Source organism: Drosophila eugracilis, unplaced genomic scaffold, assembly GCF_018153835.1.
Source record: "Drosophila eugracilis isolate 14026-0451.02 unplaced genomic scaffold, ASM1815383v1 contig_1765, whole genome shotgun sequence".
Classification (NCBI taxonomy): Eukaryota; Metazoa; Arthropoda; class Insecta; order Diptera; family Drosophilidae; genus Drosophila; species Drosophila eugracilis.
The window spans coordinates 2,301,749-2,328,615 of NW_024572605.1; the positions used below are offsets into that span (position 1 = coordinate 2,301,749).

Consider the following 26,867-nt stretch of genomic DNA (forward strand, 5'->3'; position numbering starts at 1 on the left):
CTTTTAAAAGAACAAATCGTTTTTTCTTTCTTGATGCGTACCACATTTAGGTAATGTTGTTTGGGATTAACAACTTACCAACTGATTTACGTTTGTAATTAGAGGTTGACACTTGATCCCAGAATTATATTTCCTGAGATCATGGCTAATTATTTCTTGTGACACGCGACCGAATAAACAAATAAGAATTAGTCATCATATAGCTACAGTTTGTTGACAACAGATAGCACGCTGAGGAAAACAAAGGCCCTATGCACATGATCTGGCTTTTCAATCAGACTCGCCTGAGAGAAGAAAATGCTCTAGTTTTCGGCACTAATACGCTAATTTCCTCCGACTGCAATGTGAAAACCATGGCGAGAAACAAGAACAATTCCAGGTGCTAATCACAGCGCGTAAAAACACTTTGCCAGTTGTATAAATTCCGAGACCCAGCCAAGTGAAGCCACACTTGGCAATTTGCAGTTAAGCTAAAATCAAGTAATAGTATAAAAGCTCCGATAAAATACCAACAAAATGCAATACAATAAGGTAAGCTTAGCTAAAAACTTTAAAGGGTTTAATAAGATAATATTTATAATGAATTGGTATAGAAGATCCTACAACTGGTTGCTTGCTTGCTTTGCTTTACGCTGGTATTCGGTTATCCTCAGGAGCGAATTACTTCAGCGAAACAGATCCCAAGACTAAGAGACACCAAGGAACAGGGAAAGCTATCCTTTGCTTCCAGTGAAGCACTCGAAAACCTCTACACGTACGAAAGAACTTTAAACAGATTGCGGAGAGCTCTAGATGAGCTGGCCTATGAGGAGACGGCTGATGACATGGACCTCGCCGAGATCAATGTTTTCCGACCTCTCTTCCGTTACCGATCCCAAGTGGTCAAGGTGAAGAATCCCCAGCAGCAGTTTGGTTAACGGACTAACTAAACTAACTATATAGTTTTAAGCATTCTCATCTCCATTACCTAAATACTGATCATATGCCATTGATATTTTTATACAAAACTAGACACCTAAGAAATAAAACCAAACTAATTTATATTGTTAAACATTTAAATATTTTATTAATTTTTTATTGTAGAGCCTAGGCGCTTTGCAAATATCCACACGTGATTAAGCATATGTACACATCAATCTATATATATATTTCTCACTAGAGTTAAGGGTATTATTGTAGTTTTTTCATGTTTCCACATTGAGCACATTTACATGAAGGCTTGTGGATGACACTTGAATTCCTTGCATTGCACTATTTTGGAAGGATCCCTAATATAAACACACCGACGCACTCACATACATATTTGACTAAGGAAGACACAAAGAATATTGAATTCTAATTCTACAATATAAACATATGATGGACACTCATCGAGGGTTAAATATATATTCATATTTTGCATTCTTACTAGGCAGCTAACTAACTGTTGACTAAAGACCCTGTAAGACTTCCCTTAGCTGCAGAAAATGAAAATAACAAAGTGCGGCATTCTGATATACATACATTCATTTTATATAAATCTTTTATGAAAATCCTTCGCCTTGGGTTAATATATATATATTTTGTTTGATGGAAACATTTTGCACACCTTTTTATTTTTCCTTGTAAATAGTTAAGCCGCTAGCCAGCTTAAGAAAAATATTCCCCTACTTGCTCTTGGCTTAGAAAAGTTACTAAAGTTGCTAGTTAAGTACATAAGTAGTGTTGTTCTCTGTTTAGTTTAGTTTAGTTAAGTTTAGTTAGTATTTTTGGTTTTGCTCCTTTCGCTTGGTTCCATTAAGTTGCTCGTACACATAGCCGCTGCTAGCGTTATGTCCCTATGTTTTACATTAAATTTGATTTAATTTTTGATTATCAGGCTTACACGTTAGACATTACAAATAGCTGGTGGCACACACTCGTAAGTATGCAAATGGTTGTTTACAGGCGGATTGGAGAGATTCGAACCGTCGAAACCTGTTTACATATTAGATGAGCCCATCTGGTAGCACTTAGATATAAAGCTTCCCGCCAGCTCCTGCCGGTTGTTATACACATATTCACATATCGACACACTTAGTCGCTAAGAATATAGACTTATAGATTTGGTTGATTTTTGTTTAAAGCACTTGCAGGTTCTCGCAGTGCTTGAACTTGGAGTCCTCCTTGCCCAGGATCCAGGTGAGCATCTGGCGGGCCTTCATGCTGGCCAGCATCACACTGCGGCTTTTGTACCAGTGCGGCGGCGAATTGGCATCCCTCGGTCCCTGAAATCCGGTTAAACTTCAGATAAATCAAATTTACTCTTTTCCAAAAAAATAAAATATAAATTTGTAAATGGATGGGGGAGACAGGCTGGGCTTTATGCTTCGGTTTATATACATTTGGCTCTCTATTCAACTGCATTTTTATGGCCCTGCAATACAGTTATTCCATTTGGGGCGCCAATTGAAGTTTGCATTTTTCATGTTCTTTGTGCGAATTCTGGGAGTGGGCACAGGATGATAAACAACAAACAAACAAACAAAACACTTTTGGCAGTGTGCTTGCCATAGTTTCTGTACTTTTGGACACTTGACACATTTTCTTGTTGGCAGAACTTGTTTTGGCAAGATATCAGGGGGCCGGAATGGGGAGGTAACCTTATATAATACAATCCAACCATACATAAACAGGGAGCTACAGCCTAGTTTTTAAGGGTTTTAAAGGGATTCCTAATAAAATCTCTTTGAAATCTCTTAAAATATTCCTGAAATATGCAGTATACCGATTATAGCATACTTTTAGACAGTTTTTAAGTGAAATCCAAAGGGAAGGGACTTAACTTTTAACATCGTTATTTCTATCATGCTTTACTCAGAAAGGGGTAGGGTTTCAAAAGAACACATCAAACATTGATTAAATTCAGTCCGAACAGGAGGTAGGTTTAGGTTGAAGTGGGTTTCTGTTCGGGGGTACGTACAGTTTTACTTACCCCTTCGCCGGCTTTAATATCAGTCAGACATTTATCAGTTTCTACAGTCTCTACGTTTGTGTTTTCTTTAAATTTGCTTTTATCTTTTGATTTTTTCGGATTAAGCTGCGAAAGCGATCGATTGACATTGATTACAAAACACCAAAAACAGAGATAGATGGGAGGACAACTAGCTAGCCAGCTAACTGTTACGGCAAACTAAAGCTACAAAGAGCTAGAGCTAGACCTAAAGGGGTTTTTGCCCATGGTTATTTGGGGAGATTTAACATACCTGAAGCTGGTTCTGATCCTTCTTCAACCGAATCTGGGTGAGCGTGCCCGCCAGGAGCTCGTCACAGTTGTGATTGATGCCCACGGAGACCTCGATAAACTTGGCTCCGAACGTGCAGGCCAGACATTTGCCATCTACGGGTTGGAGGAGCAGAATGCGGAGGATTTGGATTAGGATACGGTCCGGTCACGCCACTTAATTGACGATGCAAATGAATGCAGCGACTTGGCAGCGGCCACGGCTAATTGCAATACTCACCCTGGGCGGAAACGGCGCGTGAGCGGGCCAAATCAATTTTGTTGGCCACGAGGATGGTGGGGCGGTGGCGCAGAAGGTCCATGTCCTGTAGTCGTGATAGAATCTGTTTGGCCCGCGTGAAGGACTCCTTGTCAATGCAGGAGTAGACCACTAGAAAGGCATCCGCCTGCTCCAGTTCGTCCTGCAACAAACAACAAACAACAAACGGCCCAATTGAAACACGGAACTCAACAAGTTTACAACATTCTGGGCTTTCGTGACTGCCGAAAGTATTTAATGCCGTGTTTTATTGCAGCCCAGTGGAGGCGAAATTAAAAGTTCTTAACTGCGCACCGTCAAGTGCAGGCGTTGAGCGAAAAGTCGAGCATCCATCCACCTCAACTCTACTCAGGACAACCCACTTTTCCATCCCGGCTTCCTTTTGTTACGCGGTACTTTTGCATTTTACGCTCGTAAAAATTAAAATTATGGCCACTTGGCATCGCAATAACGTGGCGAGCGAAGGGAAAAAGTTTCCGACTTGCCCAGACTTTTAATGATGTTCATTTATCTGGCCCATACATTAACAGGAACAGGTCAGCGGGACAGCTCTATCGTCCGGCTCCTTCGAATTTTCCTTATTTTTAAGGTGCGAATGCGTTTATTCATTAGCATTTAAGGTTGTATACAGATTGCGGTATGTTGGGTTTTAGTTTCAATTTGATTCATTCTTTATTTGAATTTGTAAAAGTAATTGTAAAGTCTGAAGTTTCCCAATGATGGTTGTACTTCATTAGCTAACAATTCAAGTTATGTTGCACATTTAATACATTGAATTCATTTAAACAAAGTGTTGACAAAAGTAGAAACTGGAAATCGATAATTCTTGGCGAAAGTGAAAGTCAGAAGAGGTTTTCGGTTTCTTGAGGTATGTCACCTGTCCAATCTTTGAGCAAATACGCTTTGTCTGCGGTGACGTCGGCAGGTTTTATTCTTGCCCGGGGTGTTGGCTTCCGATTCCGTGGCTCATAAAGCCACGCCAAGCACATCCGACATTTGTAAATTTGGGACTTGGCACTTGGCACTTGGCTCCAAGGTGCTCGGGATTGGCGGAGGCTTAAGGTCAAACCTTAAGCAATTTATTATTTGCTTTTCCACAACTTTTGGGCAACATGCACGAGCGCCTTAGCTTTAATTCGCTTGAATCTTGTGTCACATTCCCGAATGGATAAATTGTATCCATTTCCTTTTGTTTGTCCTCGTCTACGTCGTCATAGCCATCGCCATCGCCATCGCCATCACCATCAACGGAATCGTCATCGGCGATTATAATTATCATTATCGTGTTCATTTGTATTGTTTGCCACCCTCAAAAGGCGGCGGCAAACGGCCCGTTGGCCATTTGGCAATCGTCCAGCAATTTGGCATTTCGATTGCACAGTGGCTCATATTGTTGTATTTATATTTGACTTTCCTCCCGCTTTCAGCTTTTCCTTCTTTTTTTTTTTTTTTTTTTTGCCGACGGTTGCAAATCGCTTTGCTTGCAGGCGGCGCCCGTCTGGCAGGATTTTAAATGAATTCCTTAAATGATTTCCAGGCAGCCTCCAGCATTCCATGCACTTTGCCATAATTAACCGCAGTTCTCAGCCAGCTATCAGCAAAAGTTTTCGTTTTCAGAGTTTCTGCAGAGTTACGAGTTCCGAGTTCCGAGTTCCGAGTTACGGAGCTCTGCGTCTTTGTTATGGTGGGTGGTGTGGACCACCTCTCGTATTTCACGAACTCATTTTGCATCTGTAATTAATTCACTTTGTGCAATTTATGCTCGCCCGGTTGGCAAATCACTCGCCTTTCCCCCGGGCAAATCTCAGTGGCCAGGCGGCCAGGACAAGCTCATTTGTCTTGCTGACAGCCAGCACCTCGGGCATAAAGCCGCTTGTTCTGCTGTGGTCAGAGGCCAGTTAATGGTGAAATATTTAACGACAATTACAAACACAAATAGGCAAAGCTGTGTCCCTTGACAAATGATTTACCTTGCTCTCCGGATTGCCAGTGAGGAACTTCAGCTCCGACTCGGTCCCATTCAAGATGATTGAGACGTTCTGCTCGGCCTCATCGCATTCTGAAAAAAAGTCGGCTATTGGCTTAAAATTTCTGATGAATCATAGTGGAGGCAGTCTAACCAGGTCCATCGTAGGCATTGATGCAGTCCGATGTGCGAAACTGGGAAATCAGAGCCTGTTTGCCCACACCTGCCGATCCCAGCATTTCCACGCGATAGAATTCCACCGGCTGATGATTCTCCTGGGGAGCGGCATTTCCGAATCCGTTGCTGCTGCTGCCGCCATTGTAACCACATCTCAGTCCCAGGCTACTCCCACCTCCAGTTACGCCCCCCAGGCCGCCCACACCATTTCGCGTGTGCATGGGACTCGATGGAGCCAGGCTGTTGCTCCTCGAGCGGCGGCGGCGGAACGAGTCACCTCGATTAATGATACCTGTAGGGGAAAAGGCAAAAAAATCAGTCGAGAGTTGTCAAAAACTCAATCATGAAAAAACGTCACCCGTTTTCGTATTCCAACTGCATGTGCGAAACTTTTGTTAGTCAACCTGCCACACGCGGCGTATGTGCAACGTGGGGCGAATCAACGACTCGTTGCGCATACGCCACGTAGAACCCGCTGAAATTACAGTTTCCTGCCGCAAGGGCAACATCAACAATAGTTAATCTGTCTTTTGTGTTTCGCATCTGGGCTGCCATGACCCACCCTTCTACTGCTCCGCCCCTGACCTGTCTGTCTGGGTTTCCCTGCCAACATTTAGAAAATCCCATTTTTCGGTCAAAAATTTAAGCAAAAGTTCCTGCATTTTTGCGCCAAATAAATGCCGAATATTTACATTATAATTAGCATATACACTGAGTATTTATATGAATTTTCTGAGGCATTTTATATGGTCTTTATACAATATTAAAGCCATTTAAAAGCCATCGAAATTTATGTGGGACAAGGCGTAATGGTTATTTTACCCCCTTCCGTTGATCCGGGAAATGGGTTGGGAAGAAAGCTTTTTATTACTTAGTATATTGATAGGGTAGTGATAATAACGAATTTCAAACTTAAATATTACATAAATTAATTGAATTCGGCGCAACACATTTGTGTGATGGACCAGCTGCTTAGCTGGGGCCAAGCCGCACACATAATTTAATAACACTGCCGAGGGCATAACAAGTTGATTGACCAACAAAAGCAGAATAAATCTGGTTATAATCTGTAGATCTCCCTGAACCATTTTTCCATTCCCAGTAGACGGACAATGGCCGACCGAAAAGGTATTACCCAACGAAGACGAGGAGTCAAGAGCCTTTTTACAACCCGCGGCCGTTGTCATTTATAATCCCCTAGGCCGGCTGATGTACATACATACTATATATGTATCAATCTGCAATTCCTGTTCGACTGCTGCTATATATATATCTACACATGTCGCTGTCCGATTTGTTCAGTTTATGTAAGTATATGTTGTGCACATTTGAAATGTCATAAATAGATTTATGGCCTGCCTTATTCCATTTTGCAGTCGCGCGAAATAAACGGGTCTACGGGTTATATACCATATAGATGTATGTGGATGTACATCATAGATTCGTTAGCTTTTCATCAGCGGTCATTAATTGCGAAAATTGATTTAATTGCCAAAACCGTTCTAAACATTTACATTTGAACACACAAGGGGGCGAGTTCCCCCCTTTATGGCTTGTATATGGATGGGCCGTCATCATTGGAAAGCCATAAAACCATTTTGGGTGGCCATATTTAGTTTTCTTTTTTGGAGGGAAATGGGTATAACGAGGTCTGCTCGTGTGGGAAACAATTCATTTGGAATAGGTGCAAACGGGCGGCAATAAATACTGCGATTTAGTTTCGTGAAATTTTCGCAATTCTAACAATTTTTTTGGTATGGTACATGTGTGTGCAATGTTCATGTTTATTTTTAGACATTTTCTATAATTGAAACTGACTAATCTCTGGAGTAATTGCAGAACTTTTTCACATCTTTCTCGGCCATTCTTCAAACAAATGTTTTCATCTCACTCGTCTTTGATGTTGGCTTAGCACTTTCCATTCCATCTCCGAGAATCAACGTATTGGCATGTTTGTTTGCTCAAAGAATAACTGTTTAAGCAAATAAATTGAAAATTTTATTTGCCGATTGATTTACGGCGGGGCGAGTGTGGCACGAGATTACGCATATGCTGCCACTTTTGAGATATGATTAACCGCCCTCAAGGTTAGGCGCTCTTTGTTTATGCTAAATAAACCCACTTCTATAAATACCAATCGAATGTTTAGCCGCGTTTGCCGAAAACGCTTGAAATAATCAGGAAAAATGCCAACATATATGGTAAATATATAGCCCCCTCTGGCGCATCATTCAATTACGATTCGATTCAGGCCCACAGGACAATCCGGGCAGACACTTGTGTGCATTGTCTGGTCGTGGTTGGTGGAAATGTATTTATGTATATGGAAAGAGAAAACTCATTCAGTGGCTGCCATCGATGATGACTGACACCCGCTTGGGCATTTCAATTAATCACACACCATCCTCCAAACATATTCGAATCAATGTCGGCCTGTCAGTTTTTCGCCAGCTCATTTTAAATTTCCCACTCGTGCCGACCGTAAACGTAATTGATCGATAGCCTCGGTCTGGCTTCCTATTTTTTAGGAGGGCTCTTTTGTTTTGCCAGCATCTTGAGCGAATTAAGTTTAATTAAATGGACGCACATGACTCCTGGCAAGACATAACCGCAAAACAAAGCTGCCACTTCCTCTCCAAACCGACAAGCAACTTGTATTTGAAAGCAATTTAGTTGAGCAAACACAGGCACTTCATTGAATTTTAATATGCAGTGTGCTCGAGAACGTGTCCCTAGCCGGTGCTCATCCCCAGTTTAAGCTATAACTAACCCACTAACTTTGGATACCCTTTGATGTCACATGCATTTTTAAGCAAGGTCTTAAAGGATACACAGCTACAAAAGGGGTAAGAATCGGATACTTTTCTGATAGCAGAATATATTTATGATATGCTGACTCTTCGCCAGAGAAAAAAAATTTAGAAACTAGTACAGTAATGTCAAAAATTGAAGAGCTCCTCAGGTAAAAGCACTTCTATTATTTTCAAGTGTATATAGATGTATCCCCAACTACTTTCCGCCTAGTTTTGCTTATCATACATAGCATATTCCCATCCTCGACTGTCTATGTCAAATGGTTCCGGCTCCTCCTTCATGACTAAGTTATGACACCTCGTGCTGTTAATACGCAGGCTTGTCGTCTGTTTGCTGTCATGTCTGCTCAAGTGCTCCGTACTCCGTGTACCGTATTCCGTAGTCTGCAGTCTGTGTTCCGTGTTCGGAGCTGTTACGGGTGGGCTTAAACACGTACTTAAGGTCTGTCATGCATTTGTGCATGCAAACGCCCCCAACTGCGGAGGAAGATGGTAAGGATCGGCAGTATATAACTTAAATTGAAAAACATAGATATAGAAATGCCAGCACCGAATCCGAAGATCTATAATTTCAACTTTTCAGACCATTTCTTGAGTTTTTTAAGTGATAAATTGATATCTCCTTGGCTTTGACTAGCTGTAGAAAGCTTATCAAAGTTTAGTCACCGAATTAATCACGATTGGTTGACTCTGATGAAAGGCAATAAGAGTGTTATGCAAGTTAACTCTGCCAAGCAGGTAAACTGGATAATCGATCTTAATTGAATCCAAAACTCTTGAAATTGTTTCAACTTTCCTAACCGGCAAGATATCATCTGCTAAATGCCAAACTTTCGACTAAGTGTCTTACAGTCCTGGCTGACACTGTAGTTGGTAAGGGACGAGATGGCACACAGTGCGTATGTGTAACAATAACGTGACACAAATGTAGAATATAAAAGGAGGAAAAAACGCACACATAATGGGAAAACTTCACAGGGCTATGTGGTTGTGGGAGTGTGTGTGTGTGTGTTTGCATATATGTTTATGCGAGTGTGTGCCTTTGGGTATTCATATTCTATGCGGAGTGGCATTTAGTGCCACTGATATCTCCTTAACATCTTCGGGTAACAGCCTTTTAAGATTTCAATAAGGATTGCTGAGCTGCGTGCCCCGGAACGAAACTATAATTTTATGCCGCATGGTGTATCGTGTGTCCCCGAGATGATGTTCCTGATCCCAGTTATGCCCGTTGTCCGTTGTCCAATCCCCGCCAGCCCATGCCCGCATTGTTAAGATGTGTAATCCCTGTCATCTGGCCCAAGGGCTTTGTTGACTTTCAATTTTGAAATTAATAAATGCTCTTCTGTGGTCTTTTGTGGGACTGTTGTCCGTGAAGCCCTCAAGTCTACTCACCTCCTTTGGAGGCGCTGAAAGTGCGCAATCGGTCCAAGTCCTCCTCCTCATCGTTGACGCGCAGGTGATGCATGTTCATGGTGGGCACGTCCAGGAAGGCGTTTGACTTTCTGTGTGCTGTTAGATGAGGAAGGGACAAATTGAAAGAGATTAATTTAAATTGCATTAGGGATTAAGAACAACCAGAAACCACCGAACTATGAATAATTTATAGCTGCATTAAAGTGGCAGAAGGATTTATTAATCATGATTACGTTCTAACCCGAAATTGTTAAAATCCCTTCTATGATAGTTTGAAAAGTTCAGAAAGATGACTAAGCTGCAATGTATTTATTAAACAATATATAATAATTAATAAAAAATGCAACGGTAAACTATTTTTAAATTAAATATATTCCCTCAATTTGTATCCATTATTTGCACCGCAATTTCCTACTAAAAAAACAAGGAAAAGAATCATTCGAATTCATGAATAAACATTTGCACAAAAAAAACCGTAGATAAATATGCGAATAACCCTTCGGCTAAATGTTTCCCCCGCCAGTTGTGCATTATTGATTCTGTATTCAGTATTCAGTATTCAGTATTCCCTGCTCCAGCTGGCTGACATTTGGACAGCTTTAATGGTTTCGCCGTGTCGAGTTGACAGAGGGAAGTGCCGCACACGTTGCACACTTGCTGCTGGATAAACTGGGTCAATGGTTAAGTTCATCGAACGTCCAACGTTTAATTGAATCAACATTATTGGAGAGTACTTAACAAAGGGCCGAATGAAACTACCATTTCCCGGTACTCCAACCAACAGTCCAACAGTTTCAGCTTTAACACCTCGCCTTAAAGTCCTGCGGCCCTTCGCCTCCACCTCCTAAAATAGGAAGAAGGCCAACACATTTATGGTCAATTTTACATCGCCGCCGCTCTCGTGCGGCGAGCAATTTGGCTGAGAGCTTAGTTTATGCCGCATAAAAGATCAGGCTCGGCACTTGGCTAATTTGTTGCCGTTGTTTTGCCACTTTGATGGCTCCATCCGGCCATTAAAACCCACAACTTCAACTAACTTATGTACAAGTGCGGTTGAAATTCTAGTGAACTGGCCGAAAAATCGGATAAAGATTAAAGGAAAAGTAGTAAGCAAAGTATAGGAAAATAAAGAGTACTTGAAAAACTGAGTTGACCGAAACATGAATTTAAGAACTAGCTCAGATTAAAAGCACTTTTTGGCCAGAAAGACAGAGTTTCTTTCTCTTGCTTCACATTTTCATACTCTTTAAAGCAAACTTCGAGATGTGTTTTCACGTTTGCCCAAAGGAAAATCAGTTTTCATTTCTTGGTCTAAAACAAAGATAAGAAAACAGCCCTTTAAGAAGGAGATATTCTTTCCTAGATATTCATTTTTTCCTCACTATTTATAGTTTGTGATGGCCTTTCCTAACATTTCCTTACTTCTATTTCATTCACCGCAACTGTGGGTGCTTATCTCCGCCCGTAATTTACTCACCGTGAGGCTGTGGCCTCCGCTGCGATAGCTTACGGCGCTGCGGAGGCGTCTCCGTCTCGCTCAGCCGGGGCTCACTGGTGCAGTAGCTCCGGGTCTCCTGGAGCGTGTGTTGCTGTTGCTGCTGCTGCTGCTGTGCCTTCGTCTTCTGGCGGACCTGCAAATGGGGAAAAGTGTCTTTAAGTCCGGGAACTCAACTATCCATCCATCTATCCATCTCAGAGCAAGGCAATCGCTGTGATTTATGGACTGGCGCAGGATTCGCCCTTGCCGATTGAGAGAGAAATTAAATTGCATTTCTCGGTTGCAGACCAATCAAGCCAGCACACAAATCAAATTGCATTTGTTTGTCCTTTGGAAAAACAGACGCCCACCAGCAGTTGGCTGGTACTCGCCAATGGCATAATTTATCGGCTGACTTGGCCTCGCGGGAAGGGCTCCTCTGTGATCAGAGCAGCTCAAGGGATTTCCCACTAAATGTCAAGGTTAAACGCCTCGGCCACTTCAAATGCAATCAGCACCGCCGCTTGTTTCGTCCGCCGCAAAAGTTTCCTGTTCGGAAGGACAAAAACGAGGACGAGGTGGTGTGTTCCCTGTCCAAGTCCCTCAAGCCACGTCCAAGTGCCTGTCACGCCGCCTCAGTTTGCGGTGTTCCATTGGAATCCTGCTGACGACGACGACGGGCGAAAACTAATTTCAGCACCTGTCCCGGCGATGTAAGCTTCTTGTTCAGTTTCAGTTTCCTTGGTCCAGTGTGAGGGCGATATTTATAGCCGCATGCAAAACTGCCAACTTTGTTAGCCGCTTCCGTTTTCCTTGGCCCAAAAACAGGGGCGAGGTTGAACGAAATGATGTGGGTGTTTGCTGGTCTTGATACCAATTACTTGGTAATTCGAAATTATTAAGTTATGCCGATTAAGCTGTTGGTATTAATGGCTTGCGCTGGAGTACATTTTGTAGGTTACCAAATAATTGGCAATTAGATTGTGAGATTATTTTTCCCTTAAGTTCGAATATCTGTAACCAGTTTTTATAACCAAACAATCTGTTCATATTGTTAATCAGAAAGAAAAATCCCCCTAAGGCTCTACAAATTCCGCCACTGTCCCAACATTAGGTTTCCTCATCGCTGGCAAACAGCACGCCGGAAGCGTTTGCTACGTGGCGTCGGCTGTCAAGTGGCCACGGATTTGGGGCACGTTGAGTTTCTGGTCAGTCGGAGAGCTCGGCAAAGCCGCCAAATCCGCAGGAAGGAGCCGAGAAGGGAAAGTGGGGGCCATTAGGCGAGCTGTCAGTGTAAACGTTCCTTGTTTATTTAGTGGCCGTTCTTTTGCGCTTTTTACAGCTCACACATACCTACGATTTTAGCCGGGATACTCGTTCATATGTGTGTGTGTGCATTTATCCAGGCATTTCATGGGCTCTCGTGACCAGTAATTGCTCTTCTTTCTTGGCCCAATGTTTGCATGGTCTACTTTGCTGGCTTAATCAAATATTACGGCCGTACGGACACACACACACATCTGATCCGTCCGGATGCAGTGGTCGGCAGATGGACCCTCCTTGCCATTTCGCCATCTCGCTTCGGAAATTAATTGCTTCCTGGCGTTAGTTCATTGACCATGCGGTGCTCCGTGGAATGTCCCCTGGCTGAGTCTTCAATTTGTACCCGCTTAATCCCCAATTAGTCCTCTGGGGCAGCACTGATAATTTATTTTCTTAATGTGCCAGTCAGGGGAACGGCTTTTACGTTTAAACAATTAAAATTCGTTATTTCGAATGAGCTTTAAGGATTTTTATAATATATAAATTGAGATAAAAAGTCTTCTCTTAACTAATAATAGTCAGACGTTTTTAGAGAAGATCCTATTATGGTTTTGGTAAGAAAATCTTTCAAAACTTTAATCTTTTAAGCCATGTGTGGATATGTTTTCTCATTAAGGACTGCACAAAAAATAGTATCCTTTCTGCTGCTTGAAATTTTGCAATATCCTTAGCCTGCACACTGACTGCAATTTGTCTTCTTGTGCTGAAACTTTTGTGTCGAAAATCGCAAAATATTTTCCTATCCGTGGCTGTCGTCTGTCTGGCTCACTTATTTGTTGGTTTTTGTCAAGCATTTGCATAGAATACGTCTGACTTTGGCCCACAGAATGCCGTGCAAAACGAAAATAGCTTTACAATGCGGCTTTATTGAGCTCGTTGTTGTTGTCAACGATGTTGTTGTTGTTGTTGTTGTTGTTGTGGCATCTTCTCATTAAACTTTTTGCGTCTGCAGATGAAAAGTGCCTGCGACTTATCGACAACGGGACATCATCGCACTGAACACTCAAAGTTTACTTCTTTGCTCCTGCCGATTGTATCCTTCGTCCTCCTTGTTCATAAACAAAAGTCATTTCAGCACTTCTTCTTCGCTCTTGATACCCCGTAGTAATAGGGGGATAAGTACTATGTGTGTTTGAGCAAAGGAAGTAGGATTCTACCTAAATTTGATATTACCTTTAAAATGCATGCAGATCAAGTCCTAAATTTATTTACATGCCGGAAAGTAGGCAACGTGCGGTATTCAATAGTCGAAGCCCTCACATGCTGACTTCTCACTTGCTTAGCTGTGAACTCATTACGGCCACGCCCACAGACTACATGCCGCCCCCAAAAAACGAGGGAGCATGTGTGTGTCTTGGAAACTTTTCCTATATAAATTACCAGCTTGGGGCGCATCGCAGGCGATGAGAACGACATTTTTAGCACGATGCATGAGCGAAGGGCTGCTTTTTGTTGCCTCGTTTGCTTACTAATAATGTCGCCAGCAGAAGCGCAAAAAAGGGGGATTCACCAGCGAAGGATATTCAGTGACAGAAGCTGCTAGCAGGGAGCTGGAATCCAGTTGGCGGGAGAGCTCATACGCAACGTATGCCGCCACGTGGCGGATGCCTTTTGTCTGAAAGACCCGTCCAAAGAAATTGAATTTGGCCACGATGTAACTCAATTCACACGCCACACTGCAAGCGTTCCAACTTCACAGCTTCCCGGACAGATAGGAGACGAATCAATTGAATTGGAGACGTCAGCGACTTTAGATTTCTGGCAGGTGGTGGTGGAGATTGAAAATAAATGTGTAAAAAATATGCCATATATTTCTATCCAGCAGATACTGTGGTCTTTGGTATTTAAGAGTGAGCTTTCTGAAAGAAGCAATCCAAGTCAGCCCCTTATAGAACTTCATTCAGTAGTAGTTATTCTGGTTTTTCACTGACTATTCGAGGCAATACACCGAAGAAACAATAACAAATAACAAAAATGTCTTTGCGCTATCGCCTGTCCCAAATGTTAGCCAGCTCGTGTATATCGCGATCCACTGTGACCGAGAGCATGGCCAAGTTAGCGATCATCAATTTGGACGATTTCGATAGAACAGAACGACCGGCGATTAAGGCTCTGCTGGCGGTCGAGGAGCAGTTCCGCATTTACTTCCACTCAAATCGGAAGGAGCTGGAACTGCAGAGGATTGCAGCAGATACCTTAAACAAGATAATCCAGCGTTACAAGATTGTCACGCAGATGGAGATCCAAAGCTTTAGTCCGCAAACCTACGAGTTCGAGTCGGAGGAGGTGATCATCAATAAGTATTACATGCACTACCAGGTGATCAGCTGTTCTAACAAGAGCCAGCGTAGGGACATCGACCGCATGCGTTCATTTGTCCTTAACTTCCGGCGCGCATCCGGTCGGTTGAATATGGATTCGGAGAGTCTTCTTATCTTGGGCGACGCCTTTCACAAGCCGTTCAAGTTCTTCATGGACTTGGTGGAAGTGCTCTTCGCATACTTTTATAGCAGTCACCTCCAGCTGGACTGTGCTGCCCGCCTATTGGATCCTTTAGACTTGGAAAGCCTAAAGCACTATCAAAAACTGGTGGCCCCCAACGAAGACTTCGATGATTACTTTTTGTACAACATAAGCTTCTGTAAATGCCTTCGGACTCCGCCGAAGTGCCCTTCGTTTGAAGAGCCAGAGGAGATGGCAGACAAAAGCGCCACTTTCATTGTCCAGGCCAGGAAGAAGCGGTGTGCAAGGCGTCGCGACAAGATGGCCACGCCAAATTGGGAAAGCCATAAAGTGGATCCTCCGTCGATTAGTAGTGGCCGTAATCCAAGCGATTTGGATACAATAAATGTGATTCAACAATCGAACTTGGAATCATACTCGGGTCAACTGACCTTCATTACCCTCGGCAATGAAATGGCTCGTAAGAATCCACTTTTCCGGAGCCTAGAGTAATTGATTTCTGCGGAGCAATGTGCACCAACTTCTAACGGAGTCTGGCTCGAAAAATCAAAGCCAATGGTTAAAATTTATTTAAAAATTTTTCATGAATTTTTATCTTTACATTTTACGAGAGCTAACTCTTTGTAAGAGAAATAAACAGATCCAAATTGAATTATCTACCCAGAATTCATCTCCCTTTCTTTCACTACTTTCTAGGGGATTTCAAACTTACAACTTGTTAACTAGATGGCTGACTTATTCCGAAAATCAATTAACATATAAGCTAGTTTTCGATTCAGATTGTTAAGAAACGTGATTGAAGAATTCAAAATTCAAAACTGTGGTGGCTCATCTGCAGTCCGCTGAATCCGTCCTATAATATTCTCTTCATCATTTCCTGATATCAGAAACATGAAATCTAGTTGCCATAGTATTTAGAATAGTTTTTAAACAACACACCGAAAACAACACCTTAAAATGGAAATGCGCGATCGACTGTTTCATCTCATGGTAAGCCAGAGCTTCTTGTCACGCTCCACGGTGACTGACAGCGTTGCTCGTTTGGCGATCGTTAAGCTAAACACCTTGGAAGGCATAGAGAAGGCGGTGGTCAAGCGGCTGCTGACTATTGAGGAAAAGTACCGCGGTTACTTCGATAGCTACCAGAAGGAGCTTGCGCTGCAGCGGATCGCTGCCCAGACGCTAAGCCAGCTCATCCACCGCCACCAGATCAACATGCAGGTGGACACCAGCTGCTTGTGCCCCAATACCTACGAAATTGAGTCGGAGGACGCGCTAATCCAGAAGTTCTACCTGCACTACCAGGTGATTGACAGATCCAATAACAACCAGATTTGGGCCCTACAAACCTTGCGTCCTTATGTCCTGATGTTCCGGCGGGAGTGTGCCAAGTTGGATCTGCATGAGAAGAGTGCGTTTATCCAGGGCGACGGTTTACACAAGCCGATCAAGTTCTTCATAGACTTGGTGGAAGAGCTCTTCGCGTACTTCTACAGTAGTCACCTCCAGCTGGACTGTGCTGCCCAGCTGTTGGACCCTATGGACTTGGATAGCATGTTGTACTACCAGAAGCTATTGGCCCCCAACGAGGACTTCGATGAGTATTTTTTGCACAACATGACCTACTGCAAGTGCCTGCGAGTGCCGGCCAAGTGTCCGCCGTACGAGTGTAATGTGAAGTTAAGGGGGCAGACCTATATTACACAGGCCAAGAAGAAGCGGTGTGCCAGGCGTTGTGCCCAGATGGCTAATGACGAAGTCGAGACTCCGAAGCAGGGATGCATTGCAACAGAACGTAAAGGGTCCATCGTCAGCACTCGCAGCGAGAGGGACGGCCGCCCGTACCAGTCGGGAGTTGAATCAAGAACCTTCTACGGAAAGTGTGCGGTCTCGCAGTGAGCGGTCTCTGTCCAAACGGCTGTTGTACGCCATCAAGGTGTAGGATCTCTCGTCTCTGGCTGCATAAGTCTGAATTAGGCAAACTTAAATAGTAAATAGTAATCAGGCAATTAACCAACCGAAAAGCACGTGATTGCGTTCTCGGTTTCTCGGAAATGTCTGCGGAAGTGCAGCAAAGTTATCCCCCCCCTGCCCTTTGGATATTTGCTGCACGCAAGTTGCAAGAGTTGCTTACTGCACTTCAAAGTGATTTTGGAGATGTTTTTGCAGTCGGTGCGGCATCCAAACAAATTCGATTTCGAGAGACTTCCCACTGGGCACATTTGGTACTCAAAGAGGCTTAATTAAAAGCAAACTAAAGTTTTCATTTCAATCAAGTGGATCTCTTCAAAAATTGTTTCCGAGTAAGTTGAAATCGAGATTTAAGGATTGCAAAGACTTCAAGTTAAATCTTAAGGTTAATAAATTTGTTGTTGAATATAAAAAAATACAATTTAAAAGCACTTAACTTGTTTGTTGGCTATTTTTTTTTAACGTGTTTTAAGTTTATTTAAGATTTAGTAATTAGGAAGAGTTTTGCTGAAGGGTAATGATGGAGTCCATACGCTCCAAGTTCGATACCATACAAACCATTTGCTCACCTAATAAATAATATTCTGATTTGCCAAAGTGCTTTCGCAAATTAAAGATGACATTCTAATATCGCAGAACAGGCTTCTTGCATGTGCGTGTCTGGCAAATGGACTAAATGTCGACGTTCGCCGCTTATTTATAGTAAAAAACGTGCATTTAATGAAAACTATAAACTATAAGCTATAAATAAATAAGCAACTTTTGCCAGTGACGACGGGCAGATGCAAATGCTAAAGCTAAATTTGTGCCGCATGGCTGCTTTCCAAGCGCATTACGTATACGCAGTGTACTCACCGATCTGGCGCCGGAGGTGATGCGGGCGCTCTGGGAGCGCGTGGCCGGCCGGCGTCGACGGTAACCGGGTGTACCGCCCTCGGGTGTGGCACTGCCAGAGGCGCCGGGCATCCCATGGATGACCGTCTCGATGCTAGCACCTGTGGCACAAATAGAGGCGCTCCTCGTCTTCTTCTGCATGCGATGATGCATCGGGGAGATGTCGTCCACCATGGCGAATGGTCTCGGTTTTCGGTATCGGTCTCAGTCTCCTTTGTTCGCCGAATGGTCCCTCCTGGGAAATTTTTGGGTGACTTCTGGTCTGCGGCTGATAGTGGTCTGGTGGTCTCCGAAACGAGTGTTTGGCCAAGTCTAGGGGATTCTACTTGTGTGCATTAAGCAGTTCGTGCTGTGGTTCTAGTTGCTCTATTTTACTGCTGTGGATGCTTTGTTGCATAATTCATAATCTGAGTTTTGGATGGTGTGTGACTTTTTGTTTGTGGTGCACTCTGCAAATAAATCGTGGCAAGCAAAAGAAACGAATGCAGAAAACATTTAAATGAATTTCTCAAATCAAAATTACACTTTTTCTCGAATATTTTCGGTTGTGACGTGACCAAGTTTTTTTTTTTTTTTTTTTTACAGAAATAACCCAAAGAAATATATTTTCGAAAAGCAAAAGTGAGCAACGAAAAGCGAATTTCATCTGCGTTCTACTATACAAGATTGTATTTGTAACAACATGCAACATAATTTGCTGTGTGATTTTTCATTTCGCCAGCAGCCATTAAACATAAAATTCCTCTGTTTGTTTCTCCAACCCCGACCACTTTCGATTTATTTTTAAACGTGCCTCACGCGTCTCTCTCAGAACAGAAACTGGGTCAGCTCTGGCAGTAGTTGGCCAGAGCCCATTCGCATTTTCAGTGGACACCCCGAAAGCGACAAATTGCAACAAGCAAACTCGAAATCTATTCAAAGGGGCAAAGCCTTTGGGAATTGTGGTTTCCATCGAGCTTGTGTAAGGTTTGAGGTGACTGTTATGTGTTTTGGTTATGCATGGGTTTGGTTTTCTCTATTTTGATTGGATTACTAAAATGGTTGATAAGGGATTTTGGTTTCTATTGGGCTTGAGTTTGTTTTTTATTTATTTTATTATTTATGGGGATATTTTATTAAATTTATTATCGAAGTCAGCAGCCAGCATCTTAGCCTCTCGAAATGGTTATTTTTGAACAGCTTTTTAAACCTTTTCTTGAGATTGTTCCACCTCACATTACCTCAAGTTGCTGATAAAATCTTTCTGTAAAATCTGTAAAATCTTTCCTTAATTTAAAAACTTTCCTTTTATTTCCGTTTCCCTTTAAAAAATAAAGAAACAGATTCATATTCGAAGTTCTTGCTGAAAGATTCCCAAAATATCCCCTCAGACCATTCACTTTCATAACAAATTGTGTTTGGATTCACTTGATCTTGTTGCGAAGATCTGAAGAGTCCGATAATCACGTAATTCCCAGGGTCTAAAAATACATTTCCCAATATCGGCTTCAGTTTGTAGCACTTGCCACTGGCGTGGCATGTTGAACTCTTTCGTATGGTTTCCAAAGGAGAAGAACGTTTCACAATTGGGACGTAAATAAAAGCTGGGAAATGTGAAAACGTTCGTCTGGGATTGCGCAAAAAAGAGCTCTTAAAGAGCTCGTAAAAGTTAAATGGCAAATTTAACCTGCAAGCTGCGTTTCTAATGGACACTAATTGCCATTTGCAACGGGAGAGATCCCGGGGCTTTCCGCGAGGGCGAAATGAAATCCATTTCCCAACTGGCCTTAAGCCAAGGCAACTGAAATTGAATTTTCCCGACTGGCGATGGCAGAGTTTTGGAGTGGCAGCTAAGAAGCCTGCGGAGCAGAGCCAGCGGGCCAATCAAAACATATTGGTAATCTACTTAGGCATCCTGTTCGCTCCTTAGACATGCATCATTAGCCGCTCGACCTGGCGGGGCATCCTATTCCTATTCCATTTGCCCGCGCCTGCCCCTGCCTGGTCCTGTAATCGAATTACGCTCTCGCTATCTTTTCATCCGCGCCTGCACTTAAGTGCAGCCAGGACACTTTCCACTTTCTGTTCCCGACAAGCCAACTTGATGAACTTGCAGTTTTTGGCCGCGTTCATCCGAGTGCCTTAAGGTCTCCCTGCTGGGTAATTAACTTGTGCGAGTGATTAAAACATAAATAATTAAAAACGAGCCACCCTTTTTTCGTGCTCAGAAGAACAAAAGATTCGGGCCAAGTCCTCTTGCCAAGTAAATAATGCAAAGGACAAAGGGGAAGAAAGGGGGAGAATAAATACATAAACTTGAAAATGTTTTTCACGCGGCAGCATATGCGTCGACAGCTTGAGATAAGCAGGCCGCGGCACTGAGAAAAAAGCGGGATTTCTTATAAGAAAATTTGGAGATTTTTACAAGCCTTTGCAGCAAGTGAAAGTATTCTTAAAGGAAGAAATGGACTCTTTAAACATTAAATAGATATTTTAGACTTTAATAAAGTAAAGTTTTATTTATATTTGGCAAACAGGGAAAATCCAGCTTGAGGGGAGGTTGGACTCGTTGACTAAAACACGCTTAAAGGGTTGAGAGAACTTTTCTGTGCGACTTTACGCTTGATTTGCCACCTAAACCGAGAATCCAGCGATGCATTACGAGGACACACGAAAAAGGGAAAAGCGAAATGGGTGCCCTGGGATGATTTCAGCTGCTGACCCATTCAGTCGTGCATGAAACTCCTGGCCACATGACGATGAAGTCGTCGCCGTCATCAACGTCGTCGAAGGCTCCTTTGTTAGGAAAAGGATCTGCCTCCTTGCCTTGTTTGCATTCAATTGATGCCGCAGGCTGTCCTGGCTAACAACAACATTGGTAAGAGCCCCTAGTGCGTGTGTGTCCTCCTAATTGGCCGCCGGATGGAGGAGGAGGTGGAGCAGCCACAGTGCCAGGACTAGCCTTTAAAGCTTGTCGCCCTGGCCTGGACTTTGCTATTAATTTTCATTTTTATGTTTATAGACTTTGGCCGGAATTCTGGGCCATATTCGTGGCGTGGGTCGGTGGTCATTTGCCTTTATGGCCTGATATGAGTCGGCCAACTTTTTCGCTCCCTCGTTATCACATGGCCTGTTGCTTAGTTATTAACATAAATATTTTCGCTTCAGTTTTTTTTTTTTTGGTCCGCCCGCGGTTAATCAGGCCACCACCCATCGATGTGGACAGATGATGACAGCTGTGCCCGGTTCCAGGCAACTTAAGCTATCGCAGAAATAAGGCCCAAAAGTGCGTTGCGTTGGCCCACCGATATCACGCCCCTCGCACGCAGCAGCAAAAAAGTCCCCGATAAAGTGTCAACAGATACCGCGTGTATGGCCCAGTGAATCCTGAATGGAACTTGACTGTATATGGGGGGGGTTGTTATGTGAGAGACTGGATGGTTCAAGGTTGGACTGCCACCTGAATACAAAAAAGGGGTGAAAAGAAGGTGAAACAATCAAGAGCAGTTGAGCGGAACTGCAAACAGAATTGATTTAAATGGAAGCTGATTGCGGTCGAGAGTGAATTGGTTTTAAATGTTTAAGTTTATTATAAGCTAAATAAATACAATTATTTCGGGAATATAAAAAAGTATCTGTTAAATTGATTTGCGGCAAAAGTTAATATTTGTACTGGTTCTAAAGATAAAAACAAATAAAGGATAGCATTTGATTTTATTTTCTACTTTTCAAAGCTGAAATTTTGTTAGTTTACAATTTGTAGACACAATTTGTATGGAAACTGTCATCATCAAAACCCCCAAAAAACCTAAAAAATATTAAACTTTTTTTATATACGAATACTAAGCTCTTCTATTAGCTCTTTCAAAGTCAAAACTTGGCTTACTTAACTGGAAATATTCTATTTCAAGGCATATTAAAGGCAGCTCTTAAATACTTTCCTTTCTGCCTGCTAATGTTTATATTATTTTTTTTTCCAGGAAACGTTCGTTTTCATCTTGTTCAACGATGACCCTGGGCCACGCCTCCTTTGTGTGGGAGTTGGTTTGGCCTGTCAGCGGCTTCCTTCAACACGTCCACGTCCTTGTCCGAGTCAGTGTCCATGTTGTTATCCGTGTGGCAGCTCGTGTCGTTGTCATCCGATGTTCGCAGCAGCGTTTGTTTAATGTTTCCCTTTGAGCCTCATCTCACAGCCTAGGCATTTGCTTATTTTCATGGCCAACACCTGTTGCTGCAAAATTAATTTCAATGGGTCCACAGGTTGCCAAGTTGTCTCAAAGGTCGGGGTCGTGTTGGGTTGGGTCACAAGTTGACTTTTTCCCAACGCCTTCCTCATTATTTCTTAGTGCTGATTGGCGACATTAATCCTAAGCCACTGGGAGCACTTTCTTGCTCGGATTTTAGACAAGCTCTATAGCTAAAGCAGAGCTCCATTATTATCATCTTCAGCTGGCAGCTTGTCAACGCAAATGAGCTAAATAAAAGCAAAAAGTTTTTATTGCGCATACGCCACGTTGTCGTTGGTTTTGCTCTAATGGGACAGCGTGTTATTAGCTCGGAGCTGTTTTATTTTCCTCTCCGCTCAGATGAAAACAAATTTGAATGATTAAATAAATTATCCAGCATTTGGCTCTGACAGTGGGGACCGAGCGACCAAAGAATTTTTATGACTAAAACACAAAAAGAACATTTAAAAAATCATGATGAAATTCCTTCACGCCGGGAGATCATCAGCCGATTTTTATTTGTTTTCAGTTTTCAGTTCACCAGCGAGGCAGTCACTTGACACTATCCAAAGATTTTCAAACTGTTTGACATTAATTTATGGCCAGAATGGGTATTTATTTTGTTTTCATTGCCTAAGTGGCCAAACAATCTCTCCCGCTTGCCTTTGATTTCGTGTTTAATGTTCAATAAATCGATGAGGATCCCAAATATAAACAGGGATTGCAGGCTAAAGGCAGGGCAAGCGGCGAGAATGAGCAAAATCTGTTCGGGAATTTATTTTGCTGCAAAGATTTTCCAAATCGTTGGGCAAAATGAAGCTCAAGGGCAGATTATGCCGCTTAATGTTCTGTCTCCTCCGCTGGATTTCTCCTGCCTTCGTGCCATCGTGCCATCTTGCCACTTCTGCCATCCACGAATCCCTGTCTGTTTAGTTTAAACTCGACGTCTTCTACGGTGATTATGACACATGTGGAGGCGGGTGTGTAAGTATGTGGGTGTACCAGGTTGTGTTTATTCCACCTTCGGCTGCTGCCTGCTGTTTACTTCAAGTGGCATTCTTTGGGGGCCTCGTAATGGCTTGTTATTCTCAATTTGGATTCAAATCAAGCCAAGAGTCGGGCCGCCGGCGAAGATGTTTACACAAAAATTCACTTCATTTAGTTTGCGATAGGATAAATAAGGCCCGCGGCAAGCCTCTTTGATGTGTGTGTCATAATTAACTATCGGGGAATGTCCTTAGGTATCTGTTGAACGGCACTTTGGTCTGGAAATAAATTGAGGAAGTTTACGACTTTCCTTTTCTTCTTTTCTTGGTGTCCCCTAATTGGTTTGCATTTGATTTCACATGCTCGCATTCCTGTCCCGTGCTTTGTTCGATTTTATTATGGCAATTCGATTTTCCCAGTTTGGCCGTTCGGGGAATTCCACTTCTTTTGTTAAATCTGCTAAGCCAACTGAGAAATGCTTTTGAAAGTGGAAAATCGAGAAGGGGTAGTCCCAAATAACTCAGAAAAGGACATATTTTTAGGAGCTATCCGTTGCCCAAAAGATGTAATTCAAGTTAAAGTTCTAAGAGGTTGGAAATAGTTAATCTCTCATCATTTTGCCCTATCAAGATCGAATCAAAATTGACCAACCTTTTAACTAGCATAATTTTCCTTCCACTCCATCGATTTCCCTGCGGAACTGGTCGCCTGGAATCAATTGCAAGTTCCTTCTTAGCTATCCATCTATCTGATTTTCAAACTCTTTATGCCATTCTGTTTGCATGGACATTGCTGACCCAGACAGCTGCAATTATGCTCCCCGGAGGTTGGAAAAAGGACAGATCCAGCAGGAAGAACACCCTGTGTCCATCAAAGTGAGCTGGGTAAGGAGAAGGGAAGGAGCTGCCGCCAGGGAAATACATAGAAAAATGGATAAAAAGTTAAGCCAGTCAGGAATTTATTCGCATTTGAACTGCTGTTTGTTTGTCTGTTTGGTCTGGGTCTGGGTTTGAGTTGCTTTCGGTTGCTGGAAGCATTTTAAGTGTGTGCATAAATATTTTCGTTAGTTGTGTCTGCCTGAGGAGGAGTTATGCAGCGGAAATGTGTCCCACTTCACTGCCAGCCCGGCCACTTGGCCCCCACTCCAGTTTCCTGCCCAATTGTCACTGACTGGCACAGGGCCCAGTCACGTTTTTTCTGTTGAACTAAAATGGGAGTTGTGCACAGGGAAAAACTAGATAGATTATATAAATTAAAGATATATTGATGGAGTTTTAAACTGAAATGTCATATAAAAAGTAATCTAAAGGGAAAGACTGTGATTTTCTATATGAAACTCACTAAGTGCCCATTTTTATCTGCTTTAATTATATTATTGCATGTTTTTTTAAGAATTTCTTAGCTCATGTAGGCAATTAATGATTGTGTTCCCCATCAAAGGCAACACCTTTCCCCCAGTGCAGTGCGAGGAACACGGACCTGTCATGTTCATAGCTTCCCCGGGCGTAAAAAGTCCAAAGAGCAATGACAGGGGCGACAACATTTTCGGAGGCTAAGTGGTGGGTTGAGGGTGGCCAGTGGGTGGTGGACAATGCCGCGACCTGGCCGAAAACCGAGTTCAACCTTTTGCTGTATGCGACTGGCATAGTCACGGGTTTTTGCCTCTGATGTTCCTGATGCCAGGTGCAGGCCGAAATGCTTTCAGGATCTCAGCTTTGTTCCCAGGCTCGCCACTTACTGTTCTGGTCGATGTAGTCGGTGCAGCTTTTAATTGAATTTGGAATATTTTTGGCCCAGGGGCCAGAACAATCTGGCCAATCCATTGCGCCCAAGAGCCACGAATTTGGCTATGGCTATGCCCAGATACGACTCCTCCTCCTCCCTCATTGCCAATTAGTGGTGGCTGTTCTCTTGCTCAAACTCTAATGGAATTAGTTGTTAATTTGATTTGCCATAAAAGCAGTCCTTGTCTCCGTTTCCAACCATCCATCCGAATGCGGGTGTGTGTTTGCGGCTACATTTTGTATGAAAACCAATGGATCCGATGGATGCTGCGGAGGCTGCTGACTTCTGGGCGTTGAATATTTAACGCACTGGGCAACGTGGCGTATGAGTGATTTCTGTTTTCCCTTTTTTTTACGATGCCCGATTATCCTGTACCGAAAAAAGTTGTGGAAAATGGGGAAAGGAAATGGGAACTGCTGGGTCTAAGGTAAACAAATCGAACCGCTGCCGGAAACGCGAAAAGTGCCAAGGCACACGACACTTTCGCCGGAGGAGGACAAAAGTTGCCACTTGAGTGTTTCTTTTTTTTTTTTTGGTTAAATATCTATTTGGGTCACGACATTGCAATTAGGCAATTTAATTAATCAAAACAAACCTTTAGTTCGGCTGTTGGCACCTCTGACTAACCCCTCCAGGTAGCAAATTTCAGGAGTCCTCGCTTTCGGCTGGTCACCAAACCCGAACATCCATCCAGCGCGGCTTATGCTGTCTAGGCTGGGGGCACTACTTATGTATTTGATCGATAATTTTGTATAAAAAAACCAGCGGGACGGCCCACTTTATATATAGCCGGATAATTTTTTGCACTTGTTCACTTTCTTTTTCCTTGTTTTCCGTTATTTTTAGATAATGTGAAGTGAAGCCGAAACCGAAACGCACATAATATTTTCTCTCTATTTTTCTAGGTATTTTCCACCATAAAACTCGGGCGTTTCAAACGCAAATACACAGATGCCTTGGCTGTAGTCAGTATATAATATTATTATTTAGATTATTTTCGTACTCTGGGGTTTTCCAAACGCGGGTTTTTCTAATTCGAAACGTCGAAACGGTACGTTGGGCGCCTGGCGATTTTCCAACCGCTTTTCACATCCGATCCGTGCGAGCGCCGTCGAGTGTTTGAAGCGATTTTGGTTCGGTTCGTTTTGGTTCGGTTTGGCCGTTGGTTCGGCGCTTTCAACTGTGACGTCATGGAAAAGCTCTGACACGTCACCGTTAGCTTTTCCGTGCACTCTGCTCGGAGCCTATGACCACCACCACCCGCCCTTTGTTTTCCCCACCATTCGGATTGTTTGTATTTTTTCTTTACGACTTTGCCTTGTTTATCTTTGGCTGTCTCTGCTGACTTTGTTTTGTATGTTCCATCAATGGAGCATAAGGACGGTGGTGCCACCGGGAGTGAAAAGGTGGTGCAAAGTAGGTGGAAAGTGGGTGGCCAATGGGCGGCAAGAAGCTTGAGGATTGCAACGTTTACATCTATTTTTTCGACCCTTTCTCTGGCGTTTCCTTTGTTTTGGTTTTGGTTTTGGTTCTGATTCTGATTCTGCTTCTGTTTCGTTGTTTATAGCCCGTGTTTTCCGTTGGCTCTTTTATTATCCGAAGCGCTGACAGCCAAGCAATATTTAGAACTTGTGACGAGCATTATTCGGCATTTTATTAATGTTTCGATTTCGGTAGAGGACGTGGGGTTTTACCCACTGCTCATGCTTTATTTCCCAATGTATTTACATGTTTGCACAGCAAAAAGTAAAAAGGAAATTAAAATGGTGATTAAAACTGAATGTTTATTCAAATAAATCATTAAATGTTTAAGAAAATTCGTGGTTTTCCATGAATTTGAATTAAAATTTATTGTGATTTAAAGAGATA

General features: G+C 42.8%; 4 protein-coding genes across 7 annotated transcripts; 3 read left to right on the top strand and 1 right to left on the bottom strand.

Annotated features, from left to right (window-relative positions):
• Positions 1 to 305: 305 nt before the first annotated feature.
• Positions 306 to 1,051, top strand: LOC108109157. Of its 3 annotated transcripts, none has more exons than XM_017217578.2 (2): positions 306 to 531; positions 654 to 1,051. In XM_017217578.2, the coding sequence occupies exons 1-2, from the start codon at positions 517 to 519 to the stop codon at positions 915 to 917; spliced, it is 279 nt and encodes a 92-aa protein (XP_017073067.1). In that variant the 5' UTR covers positions 306 to 516; the 3' UTR covers positions 918 to 1,051. The 3 variants fall into 3 exon arrangements, with proteins under 3 accessions (XP_017073067.1, XP_017073066.1, XP_017073065.1); XM_017217577.2 differs by having other exon boundaries at positions 309 to 531; positions 597 to 1,051; XM_017217576.2 differs by having other exon boundaries at positions 317 to 531; positions 594 to 1,051.
• Positions 1,038 to 26,103, bottom strand: LOC108109154 (GTP-binding protein RAD). 2 transcript variants are annotated; one of them, XM_017217571.2, is made up of 10 exons: positions 25,594 to 26,103; positions 17,983 to 18,470; positions 11,371 to 11,524; positions 9,873 to 9,989; positions 5,642 to 5,956; positions 5,492 to 5,580; positions 3,483 to 3,663; positions 3,225 to 3,358; positions 2,954 to 3,058; positions 1,038 to 2,246 (listed from the first exon to the last, which is right to left on the bottom strand). In XM_017217571.2, the coding sequence occupies exons 2-10, from the start codon at positions 18,193 to 18,195 to the stop codon at positions 2,100 to 2,102; spliced, it is 1,455 nt and encodes a 484-aa protein (XP_017073060.1). In that variant the 5' UTR covers positions 18,196 to 18,470; positions 25,594 to 26,103; the 3' UTR covers positions 1,038 to 2,099. The 2 variants fall into 2 exon arrangements, with proteins under 2 accessions (XP_017073060.1, XP_017073061.1); XM_017217572.2 differs by lacking the exon at positions 2,954 to 3,058.
• Positions 14,011 to 15,991, top strand: LOC108109156. Its single transcript, XM_017217575.2, has one exon. The coding sequence runs from the start codon at positions 14,668 to 14,670 to the stop codon at positions 15,646 to 15,648; it is 981 nt and encodes a 326-aa protein (XP_017073064.1). The 5' UTR covers positions 14,011 to 14,667; the 3' UTR covers positions 15,649 to 15,991.
• Positions 16,084 to 17,563, top strand: LOC108109155. The gene has a single exon (XM_017217574.2). The coding sequence runs from the start codon at positions 16,114 to 16,116 to the stop codon at positions 17,053 to 17,055; it is 942 nt and encodes a 313-aa protein (XP_017073063.2). The 5' UTR covers positions 16,084 to 16,113; the 3' UTR covers positions 17,056 to 17,563.
• Positions 26,104 to 26,867: the final 764 nt, after the last annotated feature.